Source organism: Ochotona curzoniae, unplaced genomic scaffold (genome assembly GCF_017591425.1).
Source record: "Ochotona curzoniae isolate NIBS_2020 unplaced genomic scaffold, NIBS_Ocur_1.0 scaffold_2453, whole genome shotgun sequence".
Lineage (NCBI taxonomy): Eukaryota > Metazoa > Chordata > Mammalia > Lagomorpha > Ochotonidae > Ochotona > Ochotona curzoniae.
In genome coordinates, this window is record NW_024467094.1 from 21,934,853 (window position 1) to 21,952,281 (window position 17,429).

A 17,429-nucleotide genomic window follows, 5' to 3' on the forward strand; every position below is an offset into this window, starting at 1 on the left:
GGAATGAGGCTTATTTTTCTTTTAGCTCCTATGTTACTACCCTAGTGCTTTTCTGTTGGTATTTATAACCTGAGTTTAGCTGACTGCCTCCTGACATCAATGCTTTTGTCTTTTCTATTTCCCATAATATACGGATCCATTATATAGTTAAGTTGGCTTCCAGTCTGCTGATTTGGAGAGGTAATGATAATCAGAGCTTTGTCTTCACCCAAAAGAAAATTGTAATGTTACAGATTATGTGCAGGGATAGAGGAAAGGGCAGATAGGAAGTAAATGTTAGAAAAATGGAATGATTTCTTTGTAAAACACTGTTTGTTACATTTTCCAAGTGTTCTTGCTACTTGAAAGACATACAGTTGATTTCAGATATTGCCCTTATTTCCTAGAACTTTGTGTAGTTCAGCTATGAAATAAATTTGAGTTAAGTTAAAAATTTTGTATGGATTTTTCATTTCTGGGATGAGTGCTTTAAGGATTTTCTGCATGAATTGACATTTCAGTTGTGTTTTTTTGTTGTTGTTTGTTTGTTTTTTTAGGATTTATTTGTTTTTATTGGGAAGTTAGACCTACAGAAAGAGACAGAGAAAGGTCTTAGTCGGTGGGTCTCCTCCCTGAGTGACCACAGAGACAGAGCCTGAACTTACTGCGGGCCTCCCAGGAGGGGGTAGGGTCCCATGAGGACAGCTTTGGGCTATTCTCTACTTTCCCAGGCCGCAAGCAGGAACTGGATAGGAAGTGGAGTAGCTGGACAGGAATCAGCACCCATATGGGATCCTGGTACATGCAAGGTGAGGATTTAGCCATTGAGCAAATATACTGGGCTCAATAAGTCTTTGTTTTAAAAAGTGGGAGCAATTAGAAGTGTTTATTTGGGGGGGGCCCAGAGAGGAGGAGAGGCAGAGAAAGATCCATGTGTTGACTCATTCCCCAAGTGGTTGCAATACTTGGAGTTGCACTGATCCGAAGCCAGGAGCAAGGAGCCTCTTCCAGTTCTCCCACATGGGTCCAAGGCCTTGGGCCGTCCATCCTTGACTGCTTTCCCAGGTCATAAACCAGGAGTTGAATGGAAAGTGGGGCTATCTGGACATGAACCAGCACCATATGGGATTCTGGCACTTGCAAGGCAAGAACTTCAGCCACTAGGCTACCACGCCAGGCCCTTGTAACCACTCTTATGGTCCCAAGAATAGGAATCAGGGTTGGATTGGCTCAGCTCTGGCCACTGTGGCCTCTTGGGGAGTGAATCAGAGGATAGAAGATCTTTCTATCTCTCCTCCCTGATAATCTGCCTTTCCAATGAAAATAAATAAATAAATGTTAAAGAAAAAAAAATAGGAATGCAGGAAACGCTTATTGAATGAAACGAACCAGTCAGCACTTGTAAATTCATTCATTGAAGGCCAGTGTGATGGCTCAGTTGGCTCATCTTGCCCTTTCAAGTGCCTGGATCCCATATGTGGGCTAGTTCATGTCCAGGCTGCTCCACTTCCCATCCAGCTCCCTCCTTGCTTGTGGCCTGGGAGAGCAGGAGAGGATGACCCAAAGCCTTGGGACCCTGCACCCACATCAGACTCCTGGAGGCTTCAGGCTCCACGCTCCTGTTTCCGATTGGCTTAACTCTGGCTGTTGTGGTCATTTGGGGAGTGAAAGAAATGGAAGATCTCTGCCTTTCTGTCTGTAAGTCTGCCTTTCCAAATTTAAAAAAAAAAATCCATTCTTTGAGTGAACTAAGGCTGCTTTTCACAAATGCAATTAAATTGGAAGTCAAGCTTATGAAATATTCAACCAGAATTTTGGGTTTTTCCTCTCTTGGGGCTCCCCTCCTGATCGTTGCTGCAAGACGTTTCTGCCTTCGTTAAGTCTCACAAGTTCTCATTTGGTCACTCAAAAGAGAAGGGAGGGCTCGGCGCGGTGGCGCAGTGGTTAAGATCCTCACCTTGCACACCCGGGATCCCATATGGGCTCCGGTTCTAATCCCGGCAGCCCCGCTTCCCATCCAGCTCCCTGCCTGTGGGCTGGGAAAGCAGTTGAGGACGGCCCAAGGCTTTGGGACCCTGCACCTGCGTGGGAGACCCGGAAGAGGCTCCTGGCTTCGGATCAGCACAGCTCCAGCCGTTGCGGCCACCTGGGGAGTGAATCATTGGGCAGATGATCTTCCTTTCTGTCTCTTCTCTCTATCTGGCTTTCCAATAAAAATAAAATAAATCTAAAAAAATAAAAAAAAAATTTAAAGAGAAGGGAAAGTTAACCTTTCTGTCCCTACTGGTTTACTCCCTAAGTGTCCGCAACAGTCAGAGCTGAGCTGATCCGGAGCCAAGAGCCAGGAGGTTCTTCCAGATGTCCCATGTGAGTGCAGGGTCCCAAGGCTTTGGGCCATCCTTGACTGCTGGATGGGAAGTGGAGTTGTTGAGACAGGAACTGGTGCCCATATGGTATCCAAGGTGAGAGCCTAGCCACTAGGCTATTGCATCAGCTTTATACTTTCATTTTTATTTCATGCAATTGTTCCCTGTGCCGCAACGATGGACTTGGCACACGGAGCAGATAGTAACACATGTGGACTCTGCACTGATGGTCGAAAGCTGAAGTTTATTAATGGCATCAGGCTTTATATGGGATAAGGGAGGAAGTATTGAGCTTATCAACAAAACCCGTCAATTGTTTCTATAGTTTTGTTTGGAATATTGCACCAGTTGTTCTCATTCACATGTTGTCCATTCAGCTGTTCTCATAGAAGTTATATCCATCTAGTTATAAGAATGATACACACTCATTTTTTCTCATGCAAATGATATGCAGTCAGTTATACAAAAGGTATCCATTCAGTTGTTCTCAGACAAAGGATCTGTAGTGGATTGTAATCCTGTGCTGGCTGACCTCCCGCCAAGAGCGAAGCAGTGATGCTGTGTGTGTTAAAGATGTCCATGTTAGTGTTCTAGGACACTGCAGGGCGAAGACACAGCGAGAATGATCACAGGCTATGCCGAGTTGGCCTGTGGCCTCGGGGATTATGCCCCCCGGCCTGCCCCACAGCCCTCTGTAGGGGTGCTTCCTCTCCAGCTCTCCCCTAACGGGCTTGGGGAGGCAGAGGAAGATGGTCCGGGTGTTGGAGTACACCCCCAACACTTGCACACACACAGGGGATCCTTGGAAGGGCCCCGCTCCCACCCCTGCCTTTCAAGTAGGTGTGTAACAAGAAGTATCACATGTTATTACTATTACCAGCAACGTGAATGGGAAAAGAAGAAAGGGGACAGCACCTCCCAGGAGGGGCGGGGAGATGGGGTGCCTTTTGAAAAGAGTGGGTAGACATCTGGCTTTTCGGGTTCTCTGACTCCTCCCTGGGTGGAAAGTTCTTGTGCTGCCCACTTGAAAGTGTGATTTCCTTGCTGCCTGGTGAACAAATGGAGGCCGTCCCAGCAAATGCAAGTTTCCCTTCTCATTGAGCTTTTAGGGTCTCCGTAAACACGAGGGAGGACGGCCTCATAATGGTTGCCCCAGACCTGACACAGACTTTAGTGCGCTTTTACGGACTCTACCTCTTCACAAACTAGGTAATTCTGAAAGCAGAAAGCGAACCCAGGAGTGACGTCATCTGCGGGGGCGGGTGATATGCAGATGACGCATTCTGGTGCAGGCTGGGAAAGAGTTTTTTTTTTTTCCTTGTGTGTCATATTGTAATTTGGGGAATTTTCAAAAGCTGTCGGTTTTTGTCAAATGTCAGAGTGTTTGCGTTAATCTCATAGCACAATCTGGAGCTTTTAGGTGAACATTTATTTTCACACCATATGTAAATAGTGCTGTGCACAGCAGGCTACGACAGACCTCAGCATGTGCAACTCATACTTACCTGGCAGGGGAGATACCATGATCACGAAGGTGGTTTTCCCAGGGCGAGGCTCACCCATTGCACTCCGGGTGTGCTGACCCCTGCGATTTCCCCAAATGTGGGAAACTCGACTGCATAATTTGTGGTAGTGGGGGACTGCGTTCGCGCTCTCCCCTGATCTTTCTGGTCTCAAAGAAAGATTAGGTAGTTATTCCTTGCTGAGAGTTCATGTTCTGGATTTGTTAAACTTGTGCAGCCTATCTCAATTTATGTGGCTGAAACACGGCATTTCCCTAATGCAGCTGGTAGTGGCAGTGCCGGTCTTTGGCGTTTTTGAAGCTGCCATGTTTTGATTTCCTGTAACAACCAATTAATGGTTCATTGGATTGTCTGAAACCTATCTATACAGTTTGAGCCCCTGCTTTGGGGAGAAGTGTCACCGTAACTGCTCAAATGTGGAGGTTTAGAAACGTCAGAGTAGGAGAAAGAGTGGCTTGGAGACTGTAATGCCAGTCTGCATGCAGGAGGCATGGGAGAGCAGGGAGGTGTAGCGTCAGGCTCTCAGCAGCGCTGGGGGATTGGAGTAAAGCCAGGCCCGCTGGAACAGGTGGTTGGTGCCAAAACTCCCCAGCCCTACATCTTGGTAGAAAGTTTCTTTGTTTTTATTACAAGTTTATCTTATATTTTATTTAAAGATTTGCTTGTTTTTGTTGGAGAAGCAGATATACAGAGTGAAGGAGAGACCGGGAAGCTCTTCCCTCTGTTGATTCACCCACAAGTGACCGCAACGGCCACTGGAGCTGCACCGATCCGAAACCAGGAACCTCCTCCAGGTCTCCTGCATGGCTCCAGGCTCCGCCACTAGGTCACCACACTGGGCCCAAGATTTATTTTATTTTTTAATAAAATTCATCTGGGCTCGGCACGGTGGCGCAAGTGGTTAAGGGAGCTGGATGGAAAGTGGAGCGGCTGGGATTCGAACCGGTGCCCATATGGGATCCTGGTGCATGCAAGGCGAGGACATCAGCTGCTGAGCTACAGCATCAGGCCCGAGTTGGCGTTTTTTTTTTTTTTTAAGAGATAAAGAGTAAAAATGGTCCACTATAATTTCATGATTATAATGGACAATGCAAGAAAACTGTCCTCTTTATACAGAAAAAAAATCTCTCAAGCTTTCACACAAACTTTTCAGGTCATTATCAAGTAGGTGTTTCAAAGATAAATCTATAGCATTGTTTCAGTTTAAAGCAGGCCATTATCCACTCTGACCTTGCAGTGGGGATTTCCTCCCCTGACAACACATATTAGTCAGTAATACACTCCTACCACATTTCACTCTGCAATTTACTTAAGGAAGGTGTATTTTTCAGGGGAAAAAAAAAAAACAAAAAGAAACAAAAAACTTTAAACATTAATTCCCAGTACAACCACGGGCTTAACAACCCTTAATTATTTGGAAAGCATGTTTTACAATCCTGTGCTCTCCCAGCCAAAGGGTCTTAGGAGCAGACAAGACAACGGGGAATGGTTAAAGGCCCACTCACCAAGACCTTACTGACATTAGTTCCCAAGCTCACATCAGTTACAGAGACCATCTGGCAAGGACAAACAACAACGCGTCAACACCTCTCGGGTAGCTGAGGGTCCCTGAAAGTGCATTGAAGTAGCTGGAGGGACTCCTGTCAGGCCTTGCAGTGCACCTGGGGAGCTGCTGGCAGCCTTCCCAGCAGGGGAGCCGTTCTGTTCTTTCTTCCTCCGTTCACCCCTTTTGTGTGCCCCAATGACACTCGCAGCACAGCACCCCCACCCAGCGTGCCCTGCTTTTGCACCTCTGCCTGTGCGCTTGGAACCCAACAGGAAGTGGGTGGGGAATGGTAGGGAATGTCAGCCTCCTGGGAGAGTGTGAAGTGTTCCCAGGAATAAAATACTGTGCATGTCCGCTTGCTGAAGTTACTCAGCTCTCTCCTGTGGGTTACGCGGAAAGCTGGGAGAGGGCTCCAATTCTGTCGGGAAAGTAGTCTGATGTCACTTCCCTGGTCAGGAGCAGGAAGAAGGGGAAGGGCCACGTGGGCGTGGAGGAAGCTGCTGCCTGCGTCCCGCCCAAGGGGCGAACCCGTGATGTCACCGTGGGAGGTGGGGTATGTAGATGAAGACTTCCTGCATGTTGAAAGCGTGCTTTCTGAAAAGATACTCAGATCACCTTTGTCACCAGCACTAACACAGCAGGGCAATCTGTTTCTCTTTTGCTTACAATACAAAGATAAAGCCCAGTTAGAGTCGGTTCGGATATTACCCGAATCTTACAGTGTGTTGGCAGCTATAGCTTCATACTGGGGATGCCAGCAACTCATACTTACCTGGCAGGGGAGATACCATGATCACGAAGGTGGTTTTCCCAGGGCGAGGCTCACCCATTGCACTCCGGGTGTGCTGACCCCTGCGATTTCCCCAAATGTGGGAAACTCGACTGCATAATTTGTGGTAGTGGGGGACTGCGTTCGCGCTCTCCCCTGATCTTTCTGGTCTCAAAAAAAGATAGTTTCATGTTTGGCCTCTTAAGCTGGTCTCTAGCCAGGTTTTGTGGGAGGATTGTTACTTGACTCAGTGGTGGAAGAGCAAGAGAGGTGGTTAGTAAGTTACTCATCTGAAGGACACTTTAGATGAAGAAGTATGTTGAGCAAGCCACACAACAGAATGTTGTAGGTTCTCAGTGAACTGTCCATGGATTCAGCACCCAAGATAATTTTAGATACGCGTTTAGAGCAACTCTGCTTTCACCAGCAAGATGAAAGCTTCTGTTTTTGACAATTTTTACATATTTTGTTAGAGTGCGAAGAGGTCACGGGCTAGAAGAAAGTGGGTGAAACTATTGTTTTCACATTCTCTTTTTTAACTTCCTGTATCTCCGGGGAAGAGGAGAGATGATGGGAGAAGCCACACCCAGCTTCCCACCCATCCCAGGGTCCTCAGTGTGGGGTATTGAGAGTCTTGCTCAAGTGGTTTTGATAGTTCCACAGTTCTGTATTGTAAATCTTGCCACTCAGGAGTGGCCTGGCCTGGTCTGGGCTGCTCCCAGTCTTAGTTCTTGCACTCACCTGCGGGGAGCGCGTCCCAACAGAGGTTCCCCAGGCTTCTCCATCAGAACCTTTCCGAATGTCACATACACTGGTGAGTCCACGGGACAGCTCTACTTAATCAACCTCCTGTCCTAGCAGGAACAGTGGCCTTTCCTGTCTGACCCTCACCCATTCCGATTCTTACTATTGGGTGCTACAGCCCAGCTAAGCCTAGTCTACACCCAGACACAACTCACGTATGGATCAGCAGGGGCAGATACCTAGTCCAGCTCTTTACACCCACTCTGGTTCTCACGATCACCAGTTGGTGCTGGAGTCTAGCCCAGTCTGGCACACCCCAGACCCAGTCCACATTTGTAGCAAGGGAGACTGCAGCCATGTCCAGACCAGACCGCAGCTTCCGCTCTGACCCCCACACTCACCAGTGGCACCTGCAACCCAGCCAGGGCGTCCTCTTAGCTCTCCAGCCAGGTCTGATCCCAGTCACAAATCTTGTGCATGCCAGTGTTTGCTCTAACTGAACTTGACACAGCCCCTTCGCTGTCTTGGCCCTTGCCTTCAAAAGCTGCAGCCTGGCCTAACCCAGTCAGCCCCCAGACCCAGCTCTCACTGGTGGGTGCTACAACCTGGCCCTGTTCAGTCTGCTTTCATCCCTGGCTCATGCAAATCACTAGGTATGGGAGCCTAGACCAGCATGACCTGCACTCCATCCTGATTTCTGCACTCGCCAGTTGGCTATGGTTTGCTAGGCCCCACCTGGTCCGCCCCCTTCTAAAACCAACTCACGCACTTGCTGACAGATGGAGTTACTCTGCCCAGCCTGTCCAACGCCATGCCTGGATCACGTGCTCATCAGTGGCAGTTCCCCCATCAGGGGAGTTCCCCCATACGGGCCACTCCCTGACCCAGATCTCCTGCATGCCAGCAGATGCTAGATCCTTACACGGCATGGCCTGCCCCCTCTGTCCCGGCCTTTGTATGAGCTTGTGTGGCTCAGCCTGCCCCACACCTTGTTTTAGGGTGCTCATGCGAGTGCTGCAGCCTGGACCTGCCCAGACTATTCTCGTTCCCTGCACCCGTGAGTGTGGCAGGTTCCATTGTCACACCTAGCTAAGCCCATCACCATCTCAACTCTCAAGTTAACCAGGATTTGTAGTTTCATAAGGTTGGGCCCACTTGTCCGCCACAGAATACACCCCCGGACCTGGTTCTCTTGCTTACTAGTTGGTGCCATGGCTCAATCTAATGTGACCCATCCCCTGATTCTACACTCACTGTCAGGTACTAGGATCTAGCCCTTCAAGACAGGCCCCTACTAGACAGAAAGGCACCCAACAGCATGTGTGCGGGCTGGATAGTGGAGCTGGTTGGGTTGAACTAGGCTTCGATGCCCACTGACATGTATGAGAGCTGAATGGAATGTGGGACAGACTTGACTAGTCTGCTGTACATACTGGCAAGCGCAGGAACCAGGATGGGGGCGGGCCTGGTGGGGTTATTGTGAGTTGCTCCGACTAGGCTCCCACTGGTTTATGTGAGGGCCGAGTGTGTGTTGGGCAGAATAAAGTTGGACTGTAACACCCGTTGGTTCCAGTGGAAGACACAGCTGGAAACAGAACCAATCCAGCAATTGCAGCCACCAGCTAATTGGGGTGATGGACTGTGCCGGGCCCTGTACTTGCAAGTACACACAAGAACCTGGTTGGGAACACCTCAGACTAAGTTTCTTTGGGGATCTCCCCAATCAAACTGTTGGACTCAGAACCCTAACCATGAAAAGACAGAGGAGAGAACAAATCAATCAACTACCCGAGCCATGTGCTGGCAGCGAAAAACAGGGCAAATGGAGACTCTAAATATGTCAATCAGAGGATTGCTCAGCGACCTCATCGTGCTCGGAGTGGCGAGATTGGCAGTGATTCATAATTGTTGAACTATCAAAACCACCTGAGCAGAATCCTCGGAGCATGCCCCACATCAGGGACCTGGGATGGGTGGGAGACTGGGTATGGCTTCTCCTTTTACCTCCCTCTTTACCCCAGGTACAGGGGGAAAAAAAGTGGAAATAATAGTTTTACACACTTTCCTGTAGCCCTTGAACTTTTTTTTAAAAGATTTATTTTTATTATCTTTTTTTTATTGGAAAGGCGGATATACAGAGAGGAGAGACAGAGAGGAAGATCTTCCATCCGATGATTCACTCCCCAAGTGAGCGCAACGGCTGATGCTATATCGGTCCGAAGCCAGGAGCCTCTTCCGGGTCTCCCACGCGGGTGCAGGGTCCCAAAGCTTTTGGGCTGTCCTCGACTGCTTTCCCAGGCCACAGGCAGGGAGCTGGATGGGAAGCGGGGCTGCCGGGATAGAACCAGTGCCCATATTGGATCCCGGGCGTGCAAGGCGAGGACCTTAACCACTTGTGCCACAGCGCCGGGCCCAGCCCTTGAACTTTTGTACCCTAATTAACTATGTAAAGATTGTCAAAAATGAAAAAGAATAGGAAAAAAAAAAAAAAAAGACAGGCCCCCAGCCATGGCTTGTGTGTGTGCTGGCGTATGTTGGTCAGCCAAGTTCCATGCTGACAAGCCCAACTCAAAACTCCCCTGTAAGCTGGTATATCAGTCTGACCCATAAAGATCTTCAGATCTCTCCCGCTCTGACCACCAGGTCTCTGTCCCTTTGCTTACCTGCAAGCACAGTGGCTTTCTTGTGGAGTGTCCCTCAGGATTCATTCCTCCCGTATACGTATAATGGCCTTATCCATGGATGTCCCTAGACAGTAATTGATACCCCAAAACCCCAGAGCTCACCACAGAGCAGCCAGCAGGCAGAGCCTGACACCAGTTGGCGCTCTGGCCTCCCACGAGCCCAGGACCCTCCCCCATGCCCAGCAATGGTAGATGGGGAGCTAAGGTGTCGAGCAGGCAGCCTGGCGCAGCACGGGTCCTTCCAGCTAAGCCCCGTGGCCAGGAGGGTGAGGTACCCGCTCCGCTGCTCAGACCTGGCTCCGTGCTGAAAGACTCTCACCTACTCGGTTGCTCTACATTGTGTCTCTTTTGATATCTGGGGCTTTCTGTATTTAAAGGTTTATTTTATTTATTTATTTATATTGGGAAAGCAGATATACAGAGAGAAGAAGAGACAGAGAGGAAGGTCTTCCGTCCGATGATTCACTCCCCAAGTGGGCACAACAGCCAGAGCTGCGCCAAGCCGAAGCCAGGAGCCAGGAACTTCCTCCAGGCTCCCATGCGGGTGCAGGGTCCATCCTTGACTGCTTTCCCAGGCCACAAGCAGGAAGCTAGATGGGAAATGTGGCCTCTGGACTCCCATATGGGATCCTGGTGTATTCAGGGCGAGGACTTTAACCACTATGCTATTGCACCGGGTCCCAAGATTCATTTATCTTTTAGAATCTTAGAGGACCAGCACGATGGCTCATATGGCTGAATCCTCACCTTGCATGTGCTAGGATCCCGTTGGGACATTAGTTTCTGTTCTGGCTGCTCCACTTTCCATTGAGCTCCCTACTTATGGCCTGGAAAAGCAGTGGAGGATGACCCAAAGCCTTGGGATCCTGCAGCCACATGGGAAACTTGGAATAAGCTCCTGGCTATTGGCTTCAGATCAGATCAGCTCACCTGTGGCCTTTGCGGCCATTTGGGGAGTGAATCAGTGGGCGGAAGTATTCCTCTGTCTCTCTTCCTCTCTGTATATCTATCTTTCCAATAATGAATAAATAAATCTTAAAAAAAAAAAAGAATTGCAGAATCACAGAGAAAGAAGGAGAGATTGAGATCTTCCACGCACCGGTTCAATCCCCAAAATAGCTGGAGCTGGCCGTGGCCTGCCTCCTCCATCCCGGCCTCTGTGTGAGCTTGCGCCGCCCGGTGTGCCTTCGCAGGGACATTAGCAGACGTTATGGTGAATGTTGAGGTTGGCAAACTAAAAGATGGATCAGGTAAAAGTAGTCTCGAAAGTTCATTTTTTTTTTAAAGATTATGTATTTAAAAGGCAGAGTTAGAAGGAGCAATAAGAGAGACTTATCACTATTGGCATAGTTAAAAGTAACCTCCCAAACTGTAAAGAACATAGGACAAGGAGGGGTAAGCTAAAAAAAAAAAAAGTCAGTGTACCAAGAGGCAAATAATTGGTTTGCCCAGAAAGGAAGAACCATGCAGGTGTATTTTCAAGGTCTAGATACACAGGGTGACCGCAGTGTCACTAACAGGCAGCATTCTGCCTCCTGTGAAATCTTGGCAAAACTGCTTTAGGTCCCAAGGTGGCAGACAAGATTTGCCAGTCCAAATTCCAGGTGGCCGACTCCGGGTTGAGGGCCCACGGTGACATGTCACATGCGTTCCCTGGGTGTTCTCGGCATCCTTGTGGGCCAGACAGCCAGAAGCATGCCCACCCAAGAGGAGAGGTGATCTGGGCTTGGCACAGCCGACCCTGCTTGCACACTCCTGCCCTAAGCTGCCCTCAACACACCAAATGCCACTCCCTACCCGCAGGATTCAGACTCACAATCCAAAAAGCCAAGTGTTTACTCATTTATTTATTTGAAAGGGAGAGCCTGTTAGCATATAGATACAGGTTCACCAAAAACCCACTCCCAGGGGAAAGGCAAAAGCTGGGAACTCTGGGAGGGTCTTCAGGGTGACAGGGCCGCAGCTATTGCAGCCGCCATCGCAGCCTCCCAGCACATGGCCAGACAAGCATGGCCGGGACTCGGAGGTGTTGCCAGCAAACCTTGGTGGGTTCTTTTCTAAGGTTAGTGTAGAAATAAAAAGCTGTGAAACAAGTGCAAACATAACAGAAATCTTTATTCAAAGCAAAGCAATAGGAAGGCCCTGCCCCACAGAGAAGTAGGGAAGTGGAGTGTCCGACTGGACACTGGCTTTAGGGGAAACGGCTTGGGCTTTTGTACGAGGGGGCCCAGGGGTCTGGGCTGACAGAGGTGTCTTGAATGAGAGTATTCAAGCGGCTGTCTTGTCCTATTCTGGAAGCATGGGCTGCAGCGTCCCTCTCTCTGGATATGGGCAGAGAGGCTCCCTCTGCCTTGATGGTCTTGGCAATTCCAAAGTCTTGCTTTGCACAGCCAGGGCATCTAGTAAATGCAGAGAGTGACCTGTGGTGTGGGGGTCAAGAATTGGGGGCCAGGGTTCTCTTCTCCGAGGCCCTGGACCCGGCTCTGAGGGCCAGTACTCCTGTGGCATGTGGGGTGCCAAGCAGCTTTCTAACCTCTGCGCCCAACGCGCACCCCAAGCTACTAAATATTAAAATCTCTTTAACCACAGCCACGCTTGTCGTTTTTCTTGCTGATCGCGCAGCTGCAACTACGTGAGGAAGAGTTCCTTGACTCTGCTGGTGATGTCACCACAAGGGGCGGGGATATGCAAATAAAGCACGGAGATAGCCGGTTTTAGCCGTTTTCCTAAGGCAGAATTCGAGCAAATCTCCAAAGAGAAACTGTAGCTTGATCCGTGTCACGTGGAATATCCTTCAGCTTATAAATTAGGACTTAAAACATTTGAAATGCAATTGATCATGACTAAAGTGTGTGTTGATGAAGAGGGTATGCGAGCAGGCAAGCTGAGCAACTCATACTTACCTGGCAGGGGAGATACCATGATCACGAAGGTGGTTTTCCCAGGGCGAGGCTCACCCATTGCACTCCGGGTGTGCTGACCCCTGCGATTTCCCCAAATGTGGGAAACTCGACTGCATAATTTGTGGTAGTGGGGGACTGCGTTCGCGCTCTCCCCTGATATTTTGGTGCAATGGTAGAACTAGCTCCTTGTGTGTTTGGCTGAATCTTTTGATAGCTATGTGGTTTTTGGTTGTTATTTTAGGCTTTGTGTCAGATGCATGTGGAGAGCGAAATCGTAGATACACCCGTAGGTGGGTTACAATGCGATGTTTCACTCCCCCCTCCCTTTCACATGTGTGTGTGCAGAGTTCCAGCGTGGTTTCCCAGACCCAAAGCAGGGAACTGCCAAGAAAAGGTAGCAGCCAGGACTTGAGTGTAAAGGAGGGCTATAGCCAATAAGTTGCTGCACCGAGGGTTTTTCTTTCTCCTGTTTATTTTTAAACCGGTTTCACAGATGAAGAAATTGAGTCATATTAATATGGAGTCATTTCTATGGGGAGGTAATAAAGCCAGAACTTTGAAGTCTGGACTAGGAACCCAGCCCACTCCTTTATACTGCCCACACACGTGTGTGTGTATATATATTTTAATATTTTCAATATTTGCTTTTGTATTTTTGTTGGAAAGGCAGACTTACAGAGAAAGGGAGAAAGATCTGTGTGTCATTTTACTACCCAAATGGCCCCAACGGCCACAGCAGAGTTGATCTGAAGCCAGGAGCCAGGGATCTTTCTCTGGGTCTCCCATGTGGGCACCGATGCCCAAGGCCTTGGGCCATTTGCTTTCACAGGCCAGTAGCAGAGAGATGAATGGGAAGCGGACCAGCTAGGATCCAGCTGTCCACATGGGATTTTAGTGGATTCCAGGAAAGGATTTAGCTATCTAACCATCACGGTGGACCCGTACCCCATTCTTACATGTGTAATGGCTGCATTGTGTTCTGGTGTTTAGATTTTAGGCTCCCGCATGATGGCTCAACTGGCTAATCCCTCGCTTGCAAACACCAGCATCCCTTGTGGGCGCCAGTTCGCGTTATGACTGCTCTGCTTCCCACCCAGCTCCTTGCTTATGGCCTGGGAAAGCAGTCGAGGGTGGCCCAGAGCCTTGGGACCCTGCACCCACATGGGAGATCTGGAAGAAACTATTGGTTTGTCTACGGCCATACCACCCTGAACGCGCCCGATCTCGTCTGTTCTCGGAAGAAACTGTTGGTTCCTGGTTTCAGATTGGCTGAGCTCTAGCTGTTGTGACCACTTGGGGAGTGAATCAGTGGATGGAAGGTGTTTCTGTTTCTCCTTCTCTGTAAATCTGCGTTTCCAATAAAAATAAACATCTTTAAAAAGAGAAGTTTCTGAATTGTCCTATTGACACGATAAAGTCATATTTCTAAGTTTGCAGCATGCTAGTCACTAATCTTTTGAGCTCTGAAAATACACATGAGTACAGTCAGTTTTTCAGTCTCATAAAGTTCCAGCATTTGTTTTCCTGCATCATTACAATTGGCCCTTTGTATCCATGGTTTCCACATTCACGGGTACAACCAACCAAATATTGAAAATTTTCCTTTTTTTTAAAAAAAATATTTTTATTGCAAAGATATACAGAGAGGAGGAGAGAGAGAGTGGAAGATCTTCCGTCCGATGATTCACTCCCCAAGTGAGCCCAACGGCTGGTGCTATGCCGATCCGAAGCCAGGATCCAGGAACTTCCTCCAGGTCTCCCACATGGATGCAGGGTCCCAATGCTTTGAGTCATCCTCGACTGCTTTCCCAGGCCACAAGCAGGGAGCTGGATGGGTAGTGGTGCTGCCGGGATTAGAACCGGCGACCCATATGGGTTCCCGGGGTGTACAAGGCAAGGACTTTAGCTGCTAGACCACCGCACTGGGCCCCAAATATTGAAAATGTTCTTGAGAAATAGCATCTTCACCATGTGTGTACAGATTTTTCTTGCACTATTCCGAATACAGTATCATAAAACAACTATTTGTATATTATTGCCATCCTATTAGATATTTTAAGTAATCCTGAGATCATTAAGGTAGAGGGGAGACTGCATATGGGCTGTGCACAAATGCTGAGCTGTACGTAGTGTGCAGGGACTCGTAACCGTGTGTTGGGGCAGAGGCGGGAGCTCTGGAGCCAGGTCTGTGTGGACACCCAGGGATAACTAGCAGCAAAGCAGGGTGAGTTCCAGACCGGAGGGAGTGTAAGATTTTTCACTGTGTTTCTAGCTGCAAGAATGAACACACTGCTTCCTTTTGAAACAGGATGTCACGGGCGGTTCATCTTCCAGTCCCCTGTCCTGTTCAGCTTGGTAGCTTGAGGAACGACTCCTTGGAAGCTCAGCTTCATGAGTATGTGAAACAAGGGAATTACGTGAAAGTCAAGAAGATCCTCAAGAAAGGTATGTCCTACATAGATGTGACAGAAGCACCTGGCCCCGCATTTCTGAGTCGAGCAAAACCAGGGGCAAGGTAGAGCTCTGAAGGAGTCCTGGGGGCGAATCCAAATGGTAAATTGAGACACACTAGTCATACTGCTCACTAGTAGCCTTTTAAATTACTCATTTAGAATTATTTTATTTACTTGAGAGAGTTACAGAAAGAAGAGAAGCTAGAGAGAGATCTTCTATCCCCTGGCTCCCTCCACAAATGGCTGTTATGACCAGGGCCAGGCGAGGCTGGAGCCAGGAGCTTCTTGGTCTCCTACTCTCCCACGTGGGTGGCAGGGGTCCAGGCATGTGGGCCATCTTCCACTGCTTCTCTCAGGTGTGTGTGAGGGGAGCTGCATCAGAGCTGGAGCTGCAGTAATGGGCACCCAGATGGAGTGCTGATGTTGGTAGCTCTAGCAGGTGGGCAACAATGCAGGATCCTCCTTAGAAGTCTCACTGCTAGGAGCTAGAAGCAGACGTTGCCCCTACCCCTGCACAAGTGGGATGTAGGATTCAGAGAGGGGAGTCTGAGACCCTCTACGCCTGTTGAATTCTTGACTACACCTTCAAGTGGGTGACACAGCATTGCCTACCCATTCCCGACTGGTTAAGAGACCAACAGTGGGGAACCTTTCGCCTGTAGGTTCCCGCCCAACAAGGAGTGGTCAGGGAAAGCTTAAAACCCTGAGACTCCTCCTCAAACCTTTGGTGTCTCTCTCCTTTCAAGAGGTATCCCACGTCCTGGCTTTCTTTCGCACTGGAGACCGCAGTGTAGCTGTTGTTGGTAAGAAGGCTGATCCAGTAGGTGGTAACTGGCCATTATTTGAACTAGAGCCTCGATTTTGGTCTTACTTTAGGAATTGTGTAAGGCCTTGAAAGGGTGTGAATTTTTTTTTAAGTGCTTGTGCTTGCTAAAAGGGTTATTTCCTAACACAAAATATGTGGTGTTTTCCAGTGCCGATTCCCTGATTATAACTGGGAAATTCACCATTCCATTCTTATGTTGAATTCTGGATTTAACATCAGGACTCGGTTCCCTAGGTCTGTCCTTACTTCAAATGTCAGCTACAACTGGGGCACCTAGTTCTCCCTGGCTGACTACAGACCCACAGGTTTCTAAACATCCTAAGGATGAAAATTTACTAGAATGACTCACAGAATTCAGAAAAATATTTCAGTTAGCATTACCAATTTGGGTTGTGACACAATATCCCAGCGTTAAAAGTACGCGCCTTGAATGCGCTGGGATCCCATATGGGTGGCAGTTCTAATCCCAGTGGCTGCGCTTCCCATCCAGCTCCCTGCTTATGGTCTGGAAAAGCAGTTGAGGACGGCCCAAAGCCTTGGGACCCTGCACCCACGTGGGAGACCCACAGGAAGCTCCTGGCTCCGGGTTCTGGATTGGCTCAGCTCCAGCCGTTGTGGCTGCTTGGGGAGTGAATCATCAGATAGAAGATCTTCCTCTCTGTCTCTCCTCTCTGTATATAGGACTTTGCAGTAAAAGTAAGATAAATCTTAAAAATAACTAATTAAATAAATAAGAAAGAGCAACTAAACAGTCCTGATTCTTCAGCTGAATCCAGAATGGAATGTGATAAAGGATTGAAACCCACTGTGGACAAGAAATTCAGCATTCCACTCGTGTTTGCTGTGATTGTTACTTGCTGTTAGGGATGTACACCCTTGCCCCGCCCCTCATGCCAGGCTAAGCCGACCTAGCTGAACTGCCCAGCAGCGACCCTGGGCCTCAGCCTTGTCTGGGCGGAACCGATGTGCTTGGGCGTGGCTGCGGGAGGCCCTATGCTAATGACACGGCGCTGCTTTGAGGCGATTGGGAACACTGAACAGTAAAAAGAGGGTTGGGAGTGTGTCCTGTCATCAGATTCATGTGCTCTATGCTAAAAAAACTGAAAACGAAAGTGGTCAACCTATCACAGGGTAAATTAAAGAAAAAAAAATAGGTCGTCTCGTCACCACTTAAAAGTGTGTGTTGGGGTTAGGCCCAGCAGGGTGGCACGTGCTGAGGTTAAGACTATACTTTCAGGGATCATTTCTATAGTCTGTGACTAGAGAAGTTTCTCTGATCGTGTAGAGCACCGAAAACCACGAGGAGGAGCTTTAGCATCCTCCCCTGAGCGTGAAGCTGGCTTTTGGTGTTGCTTTTGTGCAACTGCCACTTGCCCTTGATGATCGTTCTTCTCTCCTAGTAGGAGAGTTAGAGGGGGAGGATGCAATCTGAGTGGTTTTCTGTTTCCTGGTTCAGGTTTATGTTCATTCTGTGTTTTCGGTGTCCACGGGAGAGGTTTCTTGTCTTGAACCTTCTTCCTTTCTGTTCCTATTAAGGGGTCACATCTAAGTAATGACTTTTGGGAAGTGTAAGAACTTTCCATCCACTGGTTTGCCCCCTAACCTGTTAGGGCCTGGAGTGAGCTGATCCTAGGGG

The 17,429-nt window shown here is 48.7% G+C and overlaps 1 protein-coding gene and 4 non-coding genes across 5 annotated transcripts in view; all 5 read left to right on the forward strand.

Annotated features, from left to right (window-relative positions):
- The first annotated feature begins 3,842 nt into the window (after positions 1–3,842).
- LOC121170587 lies at positions 3,843–4,006 on the forward strand. The gene has a single exon (XR_005886012.1). It is a non-coding gene; the product is annotated as a U1 spliceosomal RNA (small nuclear RNA).
- Positions 4,007–6,178: 2,172 nt separating this feature from the next.
- Positions 6,179–6,342, forward strand: LOC121170588. Its single transcript, XR_005886013.1, has one exon. It is a non-coding gene; the product is annotated as a U1 spliceosomal RNA (small nuclear RNA).
- Positions 6,343–12,506: 6,164 nt separating this feature from the next.
- Positions 12,507–12,670, forward strand: LOC121170589. Its single transcript, XR_005886014.1, has one exon. It is a non-coding gene; the product is annotated as a U1 spliceosomal RNA (small nuclear RNA).
- Positions 12,671–14,823: 2,153 nt separating this feature from the next.
- Positions 14,824–17,429, forward strand: part of TEX14 (testis expressed 14, intercellular bridge forming factor) — a 72,552-nt gene continuing 69,946 nt past the window's right edge. Inside the window, exon 1 of the mRNA XM_041000883.1 lies at positions 14,824–14,959. Within this exon, the coding sequence (XP_040856817.1) occupies positions 14,824–14,959 (136 nt within the window). The remainder of the gene's footprint in view (positions 14,960–17,429) is intronic.
- Positions 17,015–17,230, forward strand: LOC121170616. The gene has a single exon (XR_005886035.1). It is a non-coding gene; the product is annotated as a small nucleolar RNA U3 (small nucleolar RNA).